General features: G+C 48.2%; 2 protein-coding genes and 1 long non-coding RNA gene across 3 annotated transcripts in view; all 3 read left to right on the forward strand.

Annotated features, from left to right (window-relative positions):
* Positions 1–7,702, forward strand: part of xdh (xanthine dehydrogenase) — a 33,351-nt gene extending 25,649 nt beyond the window's left edge. The window contains exons 27-35 of the mRNA XM_030354064.1: positions 20–115; positions 862–990; positions 1,278–1,352; positions 2,058–2,110; positions 3,114–3,228; positions 4,140–4,205; positions 4,673–4,861; positions 5,444–5,611; positions 7,324–7,702. Of these exons, the coding sequence (XP_030209924.1) occupies positions 20–115; positions 862–990; positions 1,278–1,352; positions 2,058–2,110; positions 3,114–3,228; positions 4,140–4,205; positions 4,673–4,861; positions 5,444–5,611; positions 7,324–7,374 (942 nt within the window). The 3' untranslated portion in view covers positions 7,375–7,702. The remainder of the gene's footprint in view (positions 1–19; positions 116–861; positions 991–1,277; positions 1,353–2,057; positions 2,111–3,113; positions 3,229–4,139; positions 4,206–4,672; positions 4,862–5,443; positions 5,612–7,323) is intronic.
* A 1,216-nt stretch (positions 7,703–8,918) lies between these two features.
* On the forward strand, positions 8,919–12,838 carry LOC115542797 (uncharacterized). Its single transcript, XR_003976616.1, has 5 exons — positions 8,919–10,636; positions 11,227–11,323; positions 12,053–12,354; positions 12,552–12,615; positions 12,800–12,838. It is a non-coding gene; the product is annotated as an uncharacterized LOC115542797 (long non-coding RNA).
* A 134-nt stretch (positions 12,839–12,972) lies between these two features.
* The window catches only part of LOC115542796 (NLR family CARD domain-containing protein 3-like), a gene marked incomplete at its 3' end in the record, with an annotated part of 6,859 nt that continues 2,641 nt past the window's right edge, over positions 12,973–17,190 (forward strand). Inside the window, exons 1-4 of the mRNA XM_030355213.1 lie at positions 12,973–13,025; positions 13,978–15,763; positions 16,204–16,377; positions 16,861–17,034. Of these exons, the coding sequence (XP_030211073.1) occupies positions 12,983–13,025; positions 13,978–15,763; positions 16,204–16,377; positions 16,861–17,034 (2,177 nt within the window). The remainder of the gene's footprint in view (positions 13,026–13,977; positions 15,764–16,203; positions 16,378–16,860; positions 17,035–17,190) is intronic.

Raw genomic sequence — 17,190 nt, forward strand, 5'->3', positions numbered from 1 at the left:
TGTGTGTGTGTGTTTCCAGGCCGGTGCTCTGGTCCATATCTACACCGACGGCTCGGTTCTGTTGACCCATGGAGGGACAGAGATGGGCCAAGGCCTCCACACCAAGATGGTTCAGGTATGAGGAGAGGTTAAAGTGACTTAAGATGGTTCAGGTGTGAGGAGAGGTTAACGTGACTTAAGATGGTTCAGGTATGAGGAGAGGTTAAAGTGACTTAAGATGGTTCAGGTATGAGGAGAGGTTAGAGTGACTTAAGATGGTTCAGGTGTGAGGAGAGGTTAACGTGACTTAAGATGGTTCAGGTAGAGGTTAAAGTGACTTAAGATGGTTCAGGTGTGAGGAGAGGTTAAAGTGACTTAAGATGGTTCAGGTATGAGGAGAGGTTAAAGTGACTTAAGATGGTTCAGGTATGAGGTTAAAGTGACTTAAGATGGTTCAGGTGTGAGGAGAGGTTAACGTGACTTAAGATGGTTCAGGTATGAGGAGAGGTTAAAGTGACTTAAGATGGTTCAGGTATGAGGAGAGGTTAGAGTGACTTAAGATGGTTCAGGTGTGAGGAGAGGTTAACGTGACTTAAGATGGTTCAGGTAGAGGTTAAAGTGACTTAAGATGGTTCAGGTATGAGGAGAGGTTAAAGTGACTTAAGACGGGTCAGGTATGACGAGAGGTTAAAGTGACTTAAGATCGAAGTGACTTAAGATGGTTCAGGTGTGAGGAGAGGTTAAAGTGACTTAAGATGGTTCAGGTAACAGCGGGTGGTGGTAAAGCATCATCAACGATAGCTCCTCGCCCCAGGCGGCCAGCAGGGCGGGGGCGTGGCCTGGGCGCGGCCTGCTCTAAGCTGTGTGTTTGTGCGTCCCCAGGTGGCCAGCAGGGTTCTGGGCGTGGCCAGCTCTCAGATCCATGTGTCTGAGACCAGCACCAGCACGGTGCCCAACACCAGCCCCACCGCCGCCTCCGCCTCCTCGGACCTCAACGGTGCCGCAGTGAAGGCAGGCCCCGCCCCTCCCCGGGCCCAACACAGCCGCTCACACACACACATATAGATATATAGATATAGATATATCAATGTCTATGTACTAATCACATATAGATATATAGATATATCAATGTCTATGTACTAATCACATATAGATATATATAGATATCAATGTCTATGTACTAATCACATATAGATATATATAGATATCAATGTCTATGTACTAATCACACACACATATAGATATATAGATATATATAGATATCAATGTCTATGTACTAATCACGCCCTCTCCTGCAGAACGCGTGTGAGGTCCTCAGGAAGCGTCTGGACCCCTACAGGACCCAGAACCCCAAAGGGTCCTGGGAGGACTGGGTGAGGAAGGGTCATGGGAGGACTGGGAGGACTGGGTGAGGAAGGGACATGGGAGGACTGGGTGAGGAAGGGTCCTGGGAGGACTGGGAGGACTGGGAGGACTGGGTGAGGAAGGGACATGGGAGGACTGGGTGAGGAAGGGTCCTGGGAGGACTGGGAGGACTGGGAGGACTGGGTGAGGAAGGGTCATGGGAGGACTGGGAGGACTGGGTGAGGAAGGGTCATGGGAGGACTGGGAGGACTGGGTGAGGAAGGGTCATGGGAGGACTGGGAGGACTGGGAGGACTGGGAGGACTGGGTGAGGAAGGGTCATGGGAGGACTGGGTGAGGAAGGGGGAGGACTGGGTGAGGAAGGGTCATGGGAGGACTGGGAGGACTGGGTGAGGAAGGGTCATGGGAGGACTGGGAGGACTGGGTGAGGAAGGGTCCTGGGAGGACTGGGTGAGGAAGGGTCCTGGGCTGACACCAAAGGTTTCCAACGGTGGAGGACACTGACGGCACCAGCTCTCCGGGCGTCAGTACCCCCTGACCCCTAACCCTTTGACCCCCTGACCCCCTGACCCTCTGACCCCCTGACCTCTGACCCCCTGAACCTCTGACCCCCTGAACCCCTGACCTCTGACCCCTGACCCTCTGACCCCTTGACCCTCTGACCTCTGACCTTCGGGATGTCGTCATGTGACCCCTGTTTCTTCTGTCTTCCAGGTCAAAGCTGCTTACTTCAACAGAGTCAATCTGTCTGCTAATGGGTTCTACAAGTGAGCTCCGGACAGCCTTCACATGCCTTCTGCTTCTGGGGACTGGGGTTCTACCTGGACTGCGGTTCTACCTGTTGGGGTTCTACCTGGACTGGGGTTCTACCTGTTGGGGTTCTACCTGTTGGGTGTTGGGGTTCTACCTGTTGGGGTTCTACCTGTTGGGGACTGGGTTTGTAGTAGTGGTGTAGTTCTAGGTGGTGTAGCTCTAGGTGGTGTAGCTCTAGGTGGTGTAGCTCTAGGTAGTGTCGTTCTAGGTGGTGTAGCTCTAGGTGGTGTAGCTCTAGGTGGTGTAGCTCTAGGTAGTGTCGTTCTAGGTGGTGTAGCTCTAGGTGGTGTAGCTCTAGGTGGTGTAGCTCTAGGTAGTGTCGTTCTAGGTGGTGTAGCTCTAGGTGGTGTAGCTCTAGGTGGTGTAGCTCTAGGTGGTGTAGTCCTAGGTGGTGTCCCGCGTATGCGCGGGACATATACAAGCGGTAGCGCATGCGCTGTCAACAGCAGTTGAAAGCCGTCAACAGTAGTTACGCACTCCTAAACGTTGGCATGGCTGAGGGGAAACGAGCTAAGACCTACCATTTTCACCCTGAGTGGGAGGAAGATTATTGAATATTGTTGAGAAGGTGCCGTGCGCAGACGGAATGAAACCCCCACTGAAGTCCGTAGGTCCCTGATACAAACCACCATCACAACCCCGCCCCCCCCCTCCCCCGCTTGGAGGTAGGTTTGCAATGTTGACACTAGACTGGTAGATCTCGGGAGGTTGGCTACTTTAAAAGTAGATCTTGGGTCAAAAAAGGTTGGGCACCCCTGCTCTAGATGGTGTAGTTCTAGGTAGTGTCGTTCTAGGTGGTGTATTTCTAGGTAGTGTCGTTCTAGGTGGTGTAGCTCTAGGTGGTGTAGCTCTGGTGTAGTTCTAGGTGGTGTAGTTCTAGGTGGTGTAGTTCTAGGTGGTGTAGTTCTAGGTGGTGTAGCTCTAGGTGTTGTTCTGTAATGCCTATCTTGTGTTCAGAACTCCAGATCTGGGCTATGACTTTGAGACGAACTCCGGACGTCCGTTCAACTACTTCAGCTACGGAGTGGCCTGCTCTGAGGTGGAGGTGGACTGTCTGACCGGCAGCCACAAGGTCTGTCTGTCTGTCTGTCTGTCTGTCTGTCTGTCTGTCTGTCTGTCTGTCTGTCTGTCTGTCTGTCTGTCTGTCTGTCTGTCTGTCTTTCTCTCTCCCTGCCTGTCTGTCTGTCTTTCTCTCTCCCTGTCTGTCTGTCTCTCTTTCATGGCTGTCTGTCCTCCCCCCTCAACACACACAGACTGTCTGTGTGTGTTGATGATGATGATGATGATGATGATGATGATGATGATGATGATGATGATGATGAGGGTTAGAACTAATTACCGCATGATCAATTTTACAGCAGCGTTATGGTGTTATGTAAGGGATAATGTATAGAACGCCGGTCATGATCGGGAAAGTAAGCCCGACAGGACGAACAGGACAGAGACGCGCAGCGGAGGTGTCCTGTTCGCCCTGAAGGGGCTTATGTTCGATAATGATCAGCGACGTTCTATACATTATCCCGCTTATTACACGGCTACTTGCAAAACGAAAAAATAACTTCACATGGTGTGTCTTTTGACAATGTTTTTGTTACCAGCATGCATCGTGTTGATCGGCAGGGAAATAGTCCCCCAAAGACATTAGCGTCGCTTAGCAACCGAGTACGCTGGGGTCGATAAGTTACCGGACTACTTGCGGAGTGGTACGAAAGACGTAAAAAAATCCACTTTCCTTGACGGCGGTCATTATATGCTTAGCAACGGTCATTATTTGCTTAGCAACGGTGAATTATCAAAAAATGATTCACAGCCGTATGTTGTGACGGCCCGTGCAGCTGAACGGAGGGCTCCACAGCATTGAGAACAGCCGTGTTATAAGCTGTGATGTTCAATGTGTGTGTGTGTGTGTGTGTGTGTGTGTGTGTGTGTGTGTGTGTGTGTGCGTGTGCGTGTGCGTGTGTGTGTGCGTGTGTGTGTGTGCAGAACCTACACACAACCATCGTGATGGATGTCGGGAACAGTCTGAATCCTGCAATCGACATCGGCCAGGTATAAATACACACAAATACACACAACATACACACACAAACACACAATATACACACAAATACACGACGTACTCACAAAAAACACACAACATGCTCACAAAATACTTCTCCCCCCTGTCTCCCCCTCTGCTCTCTCCCCCCTCTGCTCTCTCCCCCTCTGCTCTCTCCCCCCTCTGGTCTCTCCCCTCTCTGCTCTCTCCCCCCTCTGCTCTCTCCCCCCTCTGGTCTCTCCCCCCCTCTGGTCTCCCTCTGGTCTCCCCGTCTGGTCTCTCCCGTCTCCCCCTCTGGTCTCTCCCCTCTCTCCCCCTCTGGTCTCTCCCCTGTCTCCCCCCCTGTCTCCCCCTCTGGTCTCCCCCTCTGGTCTCTCCCCTGTCTCCCCCTCTGTTCTCCCCCTCTGGTCTCCCCCTCTGTTCTCCCCCTCTGGTCTCCCCCTGTCTCCCCCTCTGGTCTCTCCCCGGTCTCCACCAGGTGGAGGGGGGGTTCTTGCAGGGCGTGGGTCTCTTCACCCTGGAGGAGCTGCGCTACTCCCCCCAGGGGGCGCTGCTCACCCAGGGGCCCGGGACCTACAAGATCCCGGCCTTCGGGGACATCCCGTCCCAGCTGGTGGTCTCCCTGCTGAGGGACGCCCCCAACGACAAGGCCGTCTACTCCTCCAAGGTACCCCTCACTGTAGAGCACTGGTGCCCCCCCATCATTTGCATCGATTGGACCTCGACTACGAGAGCTTTTTATTTCCTGGCCCAGGACACACGACCCACCCAGGGGTCCTCCCACCCCCTCAGGAGCCCCCCGCTCCCCCAGGGCAGACGTTACATTACCGAGACCCTCTGCTGGTTGCAGTATAGGGCTGTAAATGTGCACCTTGACTGATGAGGTGCTTGAACGGTCACGGAGACTCCCACAATGCACTGCTGTACTGTGAAGCCTCCCTCCAGGAGGTGGGTGTCAGAATGGGGGGGGCGTGCTGACCTCACGGAGACTCCCACAATGCACTGCTGTACTGTGAAGCCTCCCTCCAGGAGGTGGGTGTCAGAATGGGGGGGGCGTGCTGACCTCACGGAGACTCCCACAATGCACTGCTGTACTGTGAAGCCTCCCCCCAGGAGGCGGGGGTTAGAACGGGGGGGGCGTGCTGACGTCACGGAGACTCCCACAATGCACTGCTGTACTGTGAAGCCTCCCCCCAGGAGGCGGGGGTTAGAACGGGGGGCCCGTGCTGACGTGTGCTGCGGTCCCCAGGCGGTGGGCGAGCCGCCCCTGTTCCTGGCCGCCTCGGTCCTGCTGGCCCTGAAGGACGCGGTGGTGGGGGCCCGCTTGGAGGCCGGCCTCTCGGGGCCCTGCAGGCTGGACAGCCCCGCCACCCCGGAGAGGGTCCGTCTGGCCTGCCAGGACCGCTTCACCGCGTTGGTAGGACCCCCGCCAACCCGGGGCCAGTGGGTTAGGGTCAGTGGGTTCAGTGGGTTAGGGTCAGTGGGTTCAGTGGGTTCAGTGGGTTAGGGTCAGTGGGTTCAGTGGGTTCAGTGGGTTAGGGTCAGTGGGTTAGGGTCAGTGGGTTCAGTGGGTTAGGTTCAGTGGGTTAGGGTCAGTGGGTTCAGTGGGTTAGGGTCAGTGGGTTCAGTGGGTTAGGGTCAGTGGGTTCAGTGGGTTAGGTTCAGTGGGTTAGGTTCAGTGGGTTAGGGTCAGTGGGTTAGGGTCAGTGGGGTCAGTGGGTTCAGTGGGTTAGGGTCAGTGGGTTAGGGTCAGTGGGTTCAGTGGGTTAGGTTCAGTGGGTTAGGGTCAGTGGGTTCAGTGGGTTAGGGTCAGTGGGTTCAGTGGGTTAGGGTCAGTGGTTTCAGTGGGTTAGGTTCAGTGGGTTAGGTTCAGAGGGTTCAGTGGTTTAGGGTCAGTGGGTTAGGGTCAGTGGGGTCAGTGGGGTCAGTGGGTTAGGGTCAGTGGGGTCAGTGGGTTAGGGTCAGTGGGTTCAGTGGGTTAGGTTCAGTGGGTTAGGGTCAGTGGGTTCAGTGGGTTAGGGTCAGTGGGTTAGGGTCAGTGGGTTCAGTGGGTTAGGTTCAGTGGGTTAGGTTCAGTGGGTTAGGGTCAGTGGGTTCAGTGGGTTAGGGTCAGTGGGTTAGGGTCAGTGGGTTCAGTGGGTTAGGTTCAGTGGGTTAGGGTCAGTGGGTTCAGTGGGTTAGGGTCAGTGGGTTAGGGTCAGTGGGGTCAGTGGGTTCAGTGGGTTAGGGTCAGTGGGTTCAGTGGGTTAGGTTCAGTGGGTTAGGGTCAGTGGGTTCAGTGGGTTAGGGTCAGTGGGTTAGGGTCAGTGGGGTCAGTGGGTTCAGTGGGTTAGGGTCAGTGGGTTCAGTGGGTTAGGTTCAGTGGGTTAGGTTCAGTGGGTTCAGTGGGTTAGGGTCAGTGGGTTAGGGTCAGTGGGGTCAGTGGGTTAGGGTCAGTGGGTTCAGTGGGTTAGGTTCAGTGGGTTCAGTGGGTTCAGTGGGTTAGGTTCAGTGGGTTAGGGTCAGTGGGTTCAGTGGGTTCAGTGGGTTAGGGTCAGTGTGTTAGGTTCAGTGGGTTCAGTGGGTTCAGTGGTTTCAGTGGGTTCAGTGGGTTAGGTTCAGTGGGTTCAGTGGGTTCAGTGGGTTAGGTTCAGTGGGTTCAGTGGGTTTAGTGGGTTAGGTTCAGTGGGTTCAGTGGGTTAGGTTCAGTGGGTTTATGTTAAGTGTAATCAGTGATAATAGGTATTAGTTAGTAGTGTTTATGTTAAGTGTAATCAGTGATAATAGGTGTTAGTTAGTAGCGTTTATGTTAAGTGTATTCAGTTCTAATAGGTATTAGTTAGTAGTGTTTATGTTAAGTGTAATCAGTTCTAATAGGTAATAGTTAGTAGTGTTTATGTTAAGTGTAATCAGTTCTAATAGGTGTTAGTTAGTAGTGTTTATGTTAAGTAATCAGTTCTAATAGGCATTAGTTAGTAGTGTTTATGTTAAGTGTAATCAGTTCTAATAGGTGTTAGTTAGTAGTGTTTATGTTAAGTAATCAGTTCTAATAGGCATTAGTTAGTAGTGTTTATGTTAAGTGTAATCAGTTCTGATAGGTGTTAGTTAGTAATCAATAGTTGTGATTGTTTTACTCTCTTTGGGGTCCAGTGTCCACCGGCCAAACCTGGGACCTTCCAGCCCTGGGATGTCCGGGTGTAGGACGCCTGCCTAGCCTCCTACCTCCTCCCTCCTAGCTCCTCCCTCCTACCCTCCTCCCTCCTCCCCTTCTCCCTCCTCCCTCCTCCCTCCTACCCTCTTCCCTATATATTAATCTATCTTTATCTATTTTACAGCTATGATCAATCTAGCTATGTGTTTACCATATCTATCTTTAAATTGATATATTGATCAATCTATCAGTGCATAGATTGTCTCTCGACCTCTCTTGATAGATATCCTATCGACCGAATCACACGTCCTGTCCAGTCTAGGAAGGCATCAGAGCGTTAAAGACTTGATATCGGTCAATAAAAGATCTTTCATGATTCCTTTGTGTCTGCGCTGTTGTTTCCAGCTCTAGTTTTCTGTCTGTCCGCGGTGATGGTAATACATCTGTTCACAACCGCCTGGTCACATGTCCACTGAGTCAGACTCGTGACCGCTGAAGAGGTCAGCCAGAGGGTCAGAGGTCAGCCAGAGGGTCAGAGGTCAGTCCAGAGGGTCAGAGGTCAGCCAGAGGGTCAGAGGTCAGCCAGAGGGTCAGAGGTCGCTCCAGAGGGTCAGAGGTCGCTCCAGAGGGTCAGAGGTCGCTCCAGAGGGTCAGAGGTCAGCCAGAGGGTCAGAGGTCGCTCCAGAGGGTCAGAGGTCGCTCCAGAGGGTCAGAGGTCAGTCTGGAGGGTCAGAGGTCAGTCTGGAGGGTCAGAGGTTGCTCCAGAGGGTCCGAGGTCAGTCTGGAGGGTCAGAGGTCAGTCTGGAGGGTCAGAGGTCGCTCCAGAGGGTCCGAGGTCAGTCTGGAGGGTCAGAGGTCAGTCTGGAGGGTCAGAGGTCGCTCCAGAGGGTCAGAGGTCAGTCTGGAGGGTCAGAGGTCGCTCCAGAGGGTCAGAGGTCAGCCAGAGGTTCCGAGGTCAGTCTGGAGGGTCAAAGGTCAGTCTGGAGGGTCAGAGGTCGCTCCAGAGGGTCAGAGGTCAGTCCAGAGGGTCAGAGGCCGCTTCAGAGGGTCAGAGGTCAGTCCAGAGGGTCAGAGGTCAATCCAGAGGGTCAGAGGTCAGCTCCAGGAGGAGGGGACGCCCTGGACCTCTCAGCCCCACCGCTCTGAGGACATAATTTTATTGATCTCTTGCTCATTTCTTTTTTTTATTATTATTCTCTTTCGACACGTTATTGGTCGCTATCTACTCGCACAGACGTTAACGTAGAAAGACAAAAATATATAATATTATAGGTACTATAGTGGAATAGTGTGCTATGGAATAGATAAGCAATAGGACATATAGTTTTTAGGATAATTAAGATTAAAGTTTATGAAAAATCTATGCGTGTGAGTGCCTGCCCAATCAAAACATTGAAGGTCCCATGCCATGCTACTTCATGGATGCTTTAATATAGATATTAGTGGGCCCCAAACACAGTGTTTGAAGATGTTCACGAAATTCAGCCGTGGTGCAGAGTCACAGCCACTACGAGCCAGTCGCACATTGAGCTTTCCCCAAACGCGCCGTTTCGGTGTCTGTAGCTTTAATGCTAATGAGGAGGAGCGAGGCGGGTTAAGGAGGAGGGAGGGGGTGTGGCCCTGAGCAGCTTGCAGCCACGGTACCATCATGGACTTATTATGGCGCGTTTCCACTGGAGGGTGCGGTTCGGTTGGGCACGCAAAGGTGCGGAACGGATCGCGTTTCCACCGCCAACAGTGGGCGTGACCTGGACTGAGCCGTACTGAGCTGTACTCATCCTGCACTCATCTCGCAGTACTCCTCCGTTGGGGTACTGAGACACCTGGAAGGATGCCGGCAAGTTCGAGCTACACACACCCTCCGTTGATTGGTCGACGGAATCGTCATGACGGCAGCTGAAAAATAGACACAATTAACAAACACAAGCAGCCCCCACACACAAACACTACACAAATCAAGCAACACACACATCGCAACAACAACATTCAACACATGAGTAAAGAGTGCTTCATGAAGTGCTTCCATTCTAAAGTGCAGCAGGTTGATGAGTCAGTGACCAGCATTAAGGAGCTGGACAGCCCTGGGGGTGAAGGTTGCCCTCCTCCTCTGTGTCCGACAGCCTGGAGTCTATGTCCTGAGGGGCGCCACTCAAACTCAGGGAACAGGAAATGTTGGTCTGCGGTGACAGGCAGTAATGTACTGATAGTTTACACAGGGTATTGTAACATGGTATTATTATATTATTATCACATGGTATTATTATATTATAGTATTATCACATGGTATTATTATATTATATATCGGCCTATATATTACACATATTCTATAAGGCAGACTTTACAGTTGGCTCAGTGATCTGTGTGTGTGTGTGTGTGTGTGTGTGTGTGTGTGTGTGTGTGTGTGTGTGTGTGTGTGTGTGTGTGTGTGTGTGTGTGTGTGTGTGTGTGTGTGTGTGTGTGTGTGTGTTGCATATGATTTGTCCATTGTCTCTGTGAGTCAAACCGGTTCTTTAGGTCTACCGGTCGGTCGCAGCCAGCACCCCTTCTTCCTCCACTTTGAAAACCTTTCACCTCATTAACTTGTTTGAAGAACACTTTATGTAGTAGTACTCATGGATTGGCTCTTGTCCAATCAAATAACTTCAGATGTTGTACAAAACAGTTTTTTGTGTGAGCTGAGCTCCATGTCAGGACATGCAATAAGCATACCCAATGACGTCACTTAACGGTGTTGGTCCTCGGTGACATGCAGTAATGTACTGATAGCATACCCAGGCTATTATTACATGGGATTAATATATACCTGTATTCTGACTATATTAAGGCAGCCTTTAAGGTTGGCTCAGTGATCCGTGTGAGTGTGTGTGTGTGTGTGTGTGTGTGTGTGTGTGTGTGTGTGTGTGTGTGTGTGTGTGTGTGTGTGTGTGTGTGTGTGTGTGTGTGTGTGTGTGTGTGTGTGTGTGTGTGCGTGCGTGCGTGCGTGCGTGCGTGCGTGCGTGCGTGTGTGTGTGTGTGTGTGTGTGCGTGTGCGCTAGCTGCGCTGGGTAGCGTTCGGTTTCCTAGAAAAGCAGGTGACCCACGCTGAGAGGTGCGGCTCCTCCTCTCTCTGTGAGTCAAACCGCTTCAGCTCGGTTACTCACTTCCTCATCTAAAACTTCTGTCGCAGCGAGGAGCCTTTCTTTCTCCGCTTTGAAAACCTTTCACCTGATTAACTTGATTTATAAACACTTTAATCTCTGTTTCTTCCCTTACATGTATTATTTTATAACTTTATACCGCATGGGACGCATTTTAATTAGATAAGTAGATAAGGTAAGAAAAGATAATGGACAATTTACTACCGTTTATATCGTCTTTAGGTTACTGGTATATAATAATGGGTTTACTGTAGAGAATACAAAGTTAGTTCATGTTTCACTGCTTTTCTGACCCGTGTGATGAATTGAGTGTGTGATATGTGTTCATAGCGACTAGCTACAGTCCAGACTGTTGCTGGACTGTACCACTTTCACGGGGGGGTTCCTGTGGGTCTAGACTCGATTCATATGGCTTAAACCACAGCTGGGGAGGATACCCAGCTGTGAGGATACCCTATCGGTGTGTTGAGCTTCACCAGTTGATTTATGGGATCTCTGGTTCAGTAAAGTCACAGAATTCAGACTTTGTTCCAGTAGAGAAATTATTCAAACGTTCTTTGCTTTTTTCATTTTACAACAATGCATTTTTTAAGTCTTTTGTATATATTTTCAGTGTTAAGCACAGTTACAGTCTCCAAGGTGTTTAATTCTCATCTCTCAGTTCTCATCTGCTGTACACATCTGTACTGTAGTGAGGTGATCTCTCAATCAACAGCTAAAGTCAAAAGGCAAATGAAGGTAATGAAGAGTTGTGTTTGTGTCCAGGTCTCCAGTCTACTATGGATGAGGAGAGAAAGGAGGGGGGTCCTACCTCTAAGACCACTCTGTCTAGGGAACATGGCCGCATGAACAAAGCTAAGAGGTAAGAAGAGCATCTCTGTCTGTGACTGTTGTCCATCTCAGAGCTCAGCAGTGATGCATCATGACTCCATCATTACTCTGAGTAACAGCTGTGTGTGTGTGTGTGTGTGTGTGTGTGTGTGTGTGTGTGTGTGTGTGTGTGTGTGTGTGTGTGTGTGTGTGTGTGTGTGTGTGTGTGTGTGTGTGTGTGATGTTCCTGAGGTGGAAGAAGGCTGTTTTGGTAATCAGGTTCATATGGAGGAGGGCTGAGAGGGTGGGGTGAAGGATGATACCTAAGCTGTGGATGTGAGTGGAGGGGGTGACAATGGAACCATCAATATTAATAATAATAACAATAATAAATTAAATGTATATAGCGCTTAATATGGTACTCTAAGACGCTTAAGGGAGAAGTCCTGGGTGGGGCGGGTGAGGGAGTTCGGCCAATGATGAGGATTTATCATTTATTGCAATTTAGTTTGAGGAAGTTGTGTTTCATCCACGTTTTGGCTTCAGTGAGGCATGTGGTGAGGGTGCAATGGGTGGCTGCAGAGGTGGTGTTGGGGGAGAGGTAGATCTGAGTGTCATCAGCGTAACAGGGAAAATGGAGGCCATGTTGGCGGGGGATTTGACCGAGTGGAAGGATGTAGATGATGAAAAGTAGGGGACCAAGTACAGAGGACCAAGTAAATGATCAAATGAAACGATATCCACAAATCCTAACCTCCAGATGGTGTTTGTTTTTCTGAAGGAGACAGGAGAGAGCAGACTCCCCTGGACCCAGCTGTGTCTCCATGAAGAGTGACTGGTCTATGGATCATCCTGCTAACTTTAAAGACGGAAATCAGTCTATTGAAAAGAGGTGAGGATTTATCAGATATAATAAAGATACAGATTCTATCAAATGTCCATAAATCCTGGTTCTTGTTTTTCTAGAAGAGATCAGCAGCAGAGAGCATACTCCCCTGGACCCAGCTGTGTCTCCATGAAGAGTGACTGGTCTATGGATCATCCTCCTGAATTTAAAGATGGACGCCCCTCCAGAGAGGAGAGGTAGGAGTTTCAAACAGACGATAAAAGAGACAAGTTGGTTGTTATCAGACCCTACTGATACTGATGTTAACAGATCAGGAAAAAAAATAATAGAGTGTGTGTGTGTGTGTGTGTGTGTGTGTGTGTGTGTGTGTGTGTGTGTGTGTGTGTGTGTGTGTGTGTGTGTGTGTGTGTGTGTGTGTGTGTGTTCCCCACAGACCACACCAGAAGAGGTCAATTGTTACCAGGTCTGTACAGAAGAATCCAACGGAGCTGATCAAGGTGTGTAAATGTCCACCAATACGTTTTACTTCAGCTCTACATGAACATCAGAAAGCATCTCTTGTGGAGCTCCTCGTCTCCAGGCTTCCCTCTTTAGACCAGCTGACGCGAATCCCGGACAGATGCTTCTGATGTCCTCAGTGAGTTCAAGGTAAAGTTCTCCTTGATGTTTGTTCTGTTCCAGAGGGCTGAGGAGAACGCACACACTTTCCTCGACAAGGAGATGAAGAAGCTCTGGAGGGATCTCTTCCCAGATTACCCACAATGCTCAGAGAGTCAGAGGGAGGAGGAGGAGCTAGATGGTGAGAAGGAGGAGCAGAGGTGGCGCGCCATAGAGGGAGTGGTGGACATCACAAAGCTCTGCCTGATGGAGATGAACCAGGAGGAACTGGCCGACTCACTGTGGGGCGGTAAGAGACTCTTATCTTGAAGACAGAATGATAATTGTTTCAAAGAGCAGTATGAGACTCTTATTTGTTCTGTTCAGACTAAATATTTTTCACATTCCTATATAGGGTTATTTTGGGGCATCAGGTTAAATGGTTTGACCCAGATCTGTAGGGTTATTTTGGGGCATTAGGTTAAATGGTTTGATCCAGATATGTAGGGTTATTTTGGGGCATCAGGTTAAATGGTTTGATCCAGATATGTAGGGTTATTTTGGGGCATCAGGTTAAATGGTTTGATCCAGAAATGTAGGATTATTGTGGGGCATCAGGTTAAATGGTTTGAACCAGATATGTAGGGTTATTGTGGGGGTATCAGGTTAAATGGTTTGATTCAGATATGTATTGTTATTTTGGGGTATTAGGTTAGATGGTTTGATCCAGATAGGTAGGGTTATTGTGGGGTATAAGGTTAAATGGTTTGATCCAGATATGTAGGGTTATTGTGGGGGTATCATGTTAAATGGTTTCATCCAGATATGTAGGGTTATTGTGGGGGTATCATGTTAAATGGTTTGATCCAGATATGTAGGGTTATTTTGGGGTATAAGGTTAAATGGTTTGAACCAGATATGTAGGGTTATTGTACGTCCATCAGGTAAAAGAATTTTAAACAATAAACTGAAAATCAAAAGCATAACAACTCAGTGGAAAAGATGCAGCACTATCTTGTTGCACTATCAATTCACTTTTCACTTATTCACTATCATTCTTATCATTAGACCAATCATTATGCTGTGGAAATAAAAAACAAAATCATAAATAAATGATCCAGTCCTTGTTACGACCAGCTTCATGAACCACAAGTAATGAAGCCAATAAATATCATGAAGTTGATCATTTTACAGGAAATATTTTCATGCTTCAACTGATGTCTCCATCCACTATCTGATGTCTTCTGTTCATTCTCATTTAGGATCTGCTGCTGTCGAATGCCAACACAAAATCAAGTCTCATTTGAAGAAGAAGTTCAGGTGTGTGTTTGAGGGACTCCCTAAAGCAGGAGAGAAAACCGATCTGAATGACTTCTTCACAGAGATCTTCATCACAGAGAGAGGCAGTGGAGAGGTCAACAATGAACATGAGGTCAGACTGATAGAAACAGCTTCCAGGAAACCGGCCAAGGAAGAAACACCAATCAAATGTGAAGACATCTTTAAACCCTTACCTAGAAAAGATCAACCATTCAGGACAATTATGACAACTGGAGTGGCCGGCATTGGTAAAACCGTCTTAACAAACAAGTTCACTCTGGACTGGGCTGACGGCAAAACCAACCAGGACATACACTTCACATTTCTCCTCACTTTCAGAGAGCTGAATTTACTGAAAGGGAAAGAGTTAAGCTTGGTGGAACTCCTTCATCATTTCTTCATTGGGACCAAAGAAGCAGGAATCTGCAGATACGACCGGTTCAACGTTATCTTCATCTTGGATGGTCTGGATGAGTGTCGATATCCTCTGGACTTCCAGAACAACCCGATCTGGACCGATGTCACAAAGTCCACCTCATTGGACGTGCTGCTGACAAACCTCATCAGGGGCGTCCTGCTTCCCTCCGCTCGCATCTGGATAACCACACGCCCTGCGGCAGCCAATCAGATCCCTGCTGAGTGTGTTGACATGGTGACGGAGGTGAGGGGGTTCACCGACCCACAGAAGGAGGAGTACTTCAGGAAGAGATTCAGAGAGGAGACGCTGGCCAACACAATCATCTCCCACGTCAAGAAATCACGAAGCCTCCACATCATGTGTCATATCCCAGTCTTCTGTTGGATCACTGCTACAGTTCTGGAGGACCTCTTCAAAACATCCCAGACAGAAGAGATGCCCAAGACCGTGACTCAGATGTACAGCCACTTCCTGAGGGTTCAGTCCATACAGGGGGACAGGAAGTACCATGGGAGAGCTGAAACAGATCAAGACTGGGGTTCAGAGAGCAGGGAGATCATTGTTTCTCTGGGAAAACTGGCTTATAACCAGCTGGAGAAAGGCAACCTGATCTTCTACGAGGAAGACCTGGCAGACTGTGGCATCGACATCAAAGCAGCCTCATTGTACTCAGGAGTGTTCACCCAGATCTTTAAAGAGGAGTTTGGGATGTACCAGGCGTACAGGGTGTTCTGCTTTGTCCATCTGAGCCTCCAGGAGTTTCTGGCTGCTCTTTATGTCTTTCTGTCCTTCATCAACGATGGTGTCAATCTGCTCTCAGAAGAACCACCCACCTCTGGGGAAGATAAACTCCTCCTTCTCTACCAGAGTGCTGTGGACAAGGCCTTACAGAGTGAGAACGGACACCTGGACTTGTTCCTCCGCTTCCTCCTGGGCCTCTCTCTGGAGACCAATCAGATTGTTCTACGAGGTCTTCTGGGACAGACAGGAACTAGCTCACTGACCAATACAAAAACAGTGTCTTACATCAAGGAGAAGATAAAAGGAGAGCTCTCTCCAGAGAGATGCATCAATCTGTTCCACTGTCTGAATGAGCTGAACGACCATTCTCTAGTGAAGGAGATCGAACAGTACCTGACATCAGGAAGTCTCTCCGGAGAATCTCTCTCTCCTGCTGAACTGTCAGCTCTGGCCTTCATCCTAGTGACATCAGAAGAGGAGCTGGACGTGTTTGACCTGAAGAAATACTCTGCTTCAGAGATGGGTCTTCTGAGGCTGCTGCCAGTGGTCAAAGCCTCCAAAACATCTCTGTAGGTTCACTAATAACATGTATTACAATACACACTACACAATATAAATATAACTGGAATATAAGGTTAAAATAATATGCAAAAGATCTCTGTAAGTTCAAGTTCAACATGTTTTACTATTATACTCATAACAGAATAAAGTTAAGTTAAGTTATATAATAATATACAAAACATCTCTGTAGGTGTGCTATTAACGTGTATTACAGTACACATAAAATAATATTCAGAACAATAGAACATAGAAGTAGTTTTAATTTAAAAACATTTTCAATCTAAACTAAAGAAGCATTTAACATTTTGCATTGAATATTTTATGAACATTTATACATTTAATTTTTTAGTATTTTTTGTTAAACAAATTACATTCCTTCATTATGGAATAACTTAAAGATTTATGTTATTTTGAAATTCCTAACTTGTTCTGTTTATTGTGTGTGTAGCCTGAATGGCTGTCATCTGTCAGAGAGATGCTGTGAAGCTCTGGCCTCAGTTCTCAGCTCCAACTCCTCTAGTCTGAGAGAGCTGGACCTGAGTACCAATGATCTGCAGGATTCAGGAGTGAAGCTGCTCTCTGCTGGACTGGGGAGTCCACACTGTACACTGGAAACTCTCAGGTCAGTTTTACCCAATTGTCAAACAATAACACCAAAAGGTTCAATATAAGAAGACATTTAACAGATTTACATCCAGAAAGGTTAGATCATAAATTCATTGTTTTCATAAGAAACAACATATTTATATTTTTTTGTTGGCATGACAGTTTAGGTACACATTATATTCTTAGTTTGTTAATGATGATATAATGTGTGTGTTGTATAACATTATTATTCTGTTTATCATGTAGTCAGACAGTAAAGTGCGGTTTAGATTTGTTTAATAAAGTTCAATAACAACCTATTAATAAAACTGTGTGTTTAAGTGAAGTATAATGATAATTTTGGTTTGCTAATTTAACATCTGTATGGAATCTTTGTCTTGATATTTTAAGATCCAGGTTATTCATATTATTTATTATTTCATGTATTTCAAAAAACTGGTTATAATTCTCCTATAATTTAATCACAGTTCCTAACAGGTTGTGTTTATTTTGTGTGAAGGCTCAATGACTGTCATCTGTCAGAGAGATGCTGTGAAGCTCTGGCCTCAGTTCTCAGCTCCAACTCCTCTAGTCTGAGAGAGCTGGACCTGAGTACCAATGATCTGCAGGATTCAGGAGTGAAGCTGCTCTCTGCAGGACTGGGGAGTCCACACTGTACACTGGAAACTCTCAGGTCAGTTATCAGCCTCTTCTTCAAACTGGTTATTCTAGCTTTCAGCAAGTGCTGCTCCTGCCTGATGCATTTCTGTTGCTCTTTTCCCTGCTGACAAAACACTCCCTGGTTCTACACAATGTTAGAACCTGTGAAGAGACGTTCTTAACGTACCAA

This window comes from Gadus morhua, chromosome 4 (genome assembly GCF_902167405.1).
Source record: "Gadus morhua chromosome 4, gadMor3.0, whole genome shotgun sequence".
Taxonomy (NCBI): domain Eukaryota; kingdom Metazoa; phylum Chordata; class Actinopteri; order Gadiformes; family Gadidae; genus Gadus; species Gadus morhua.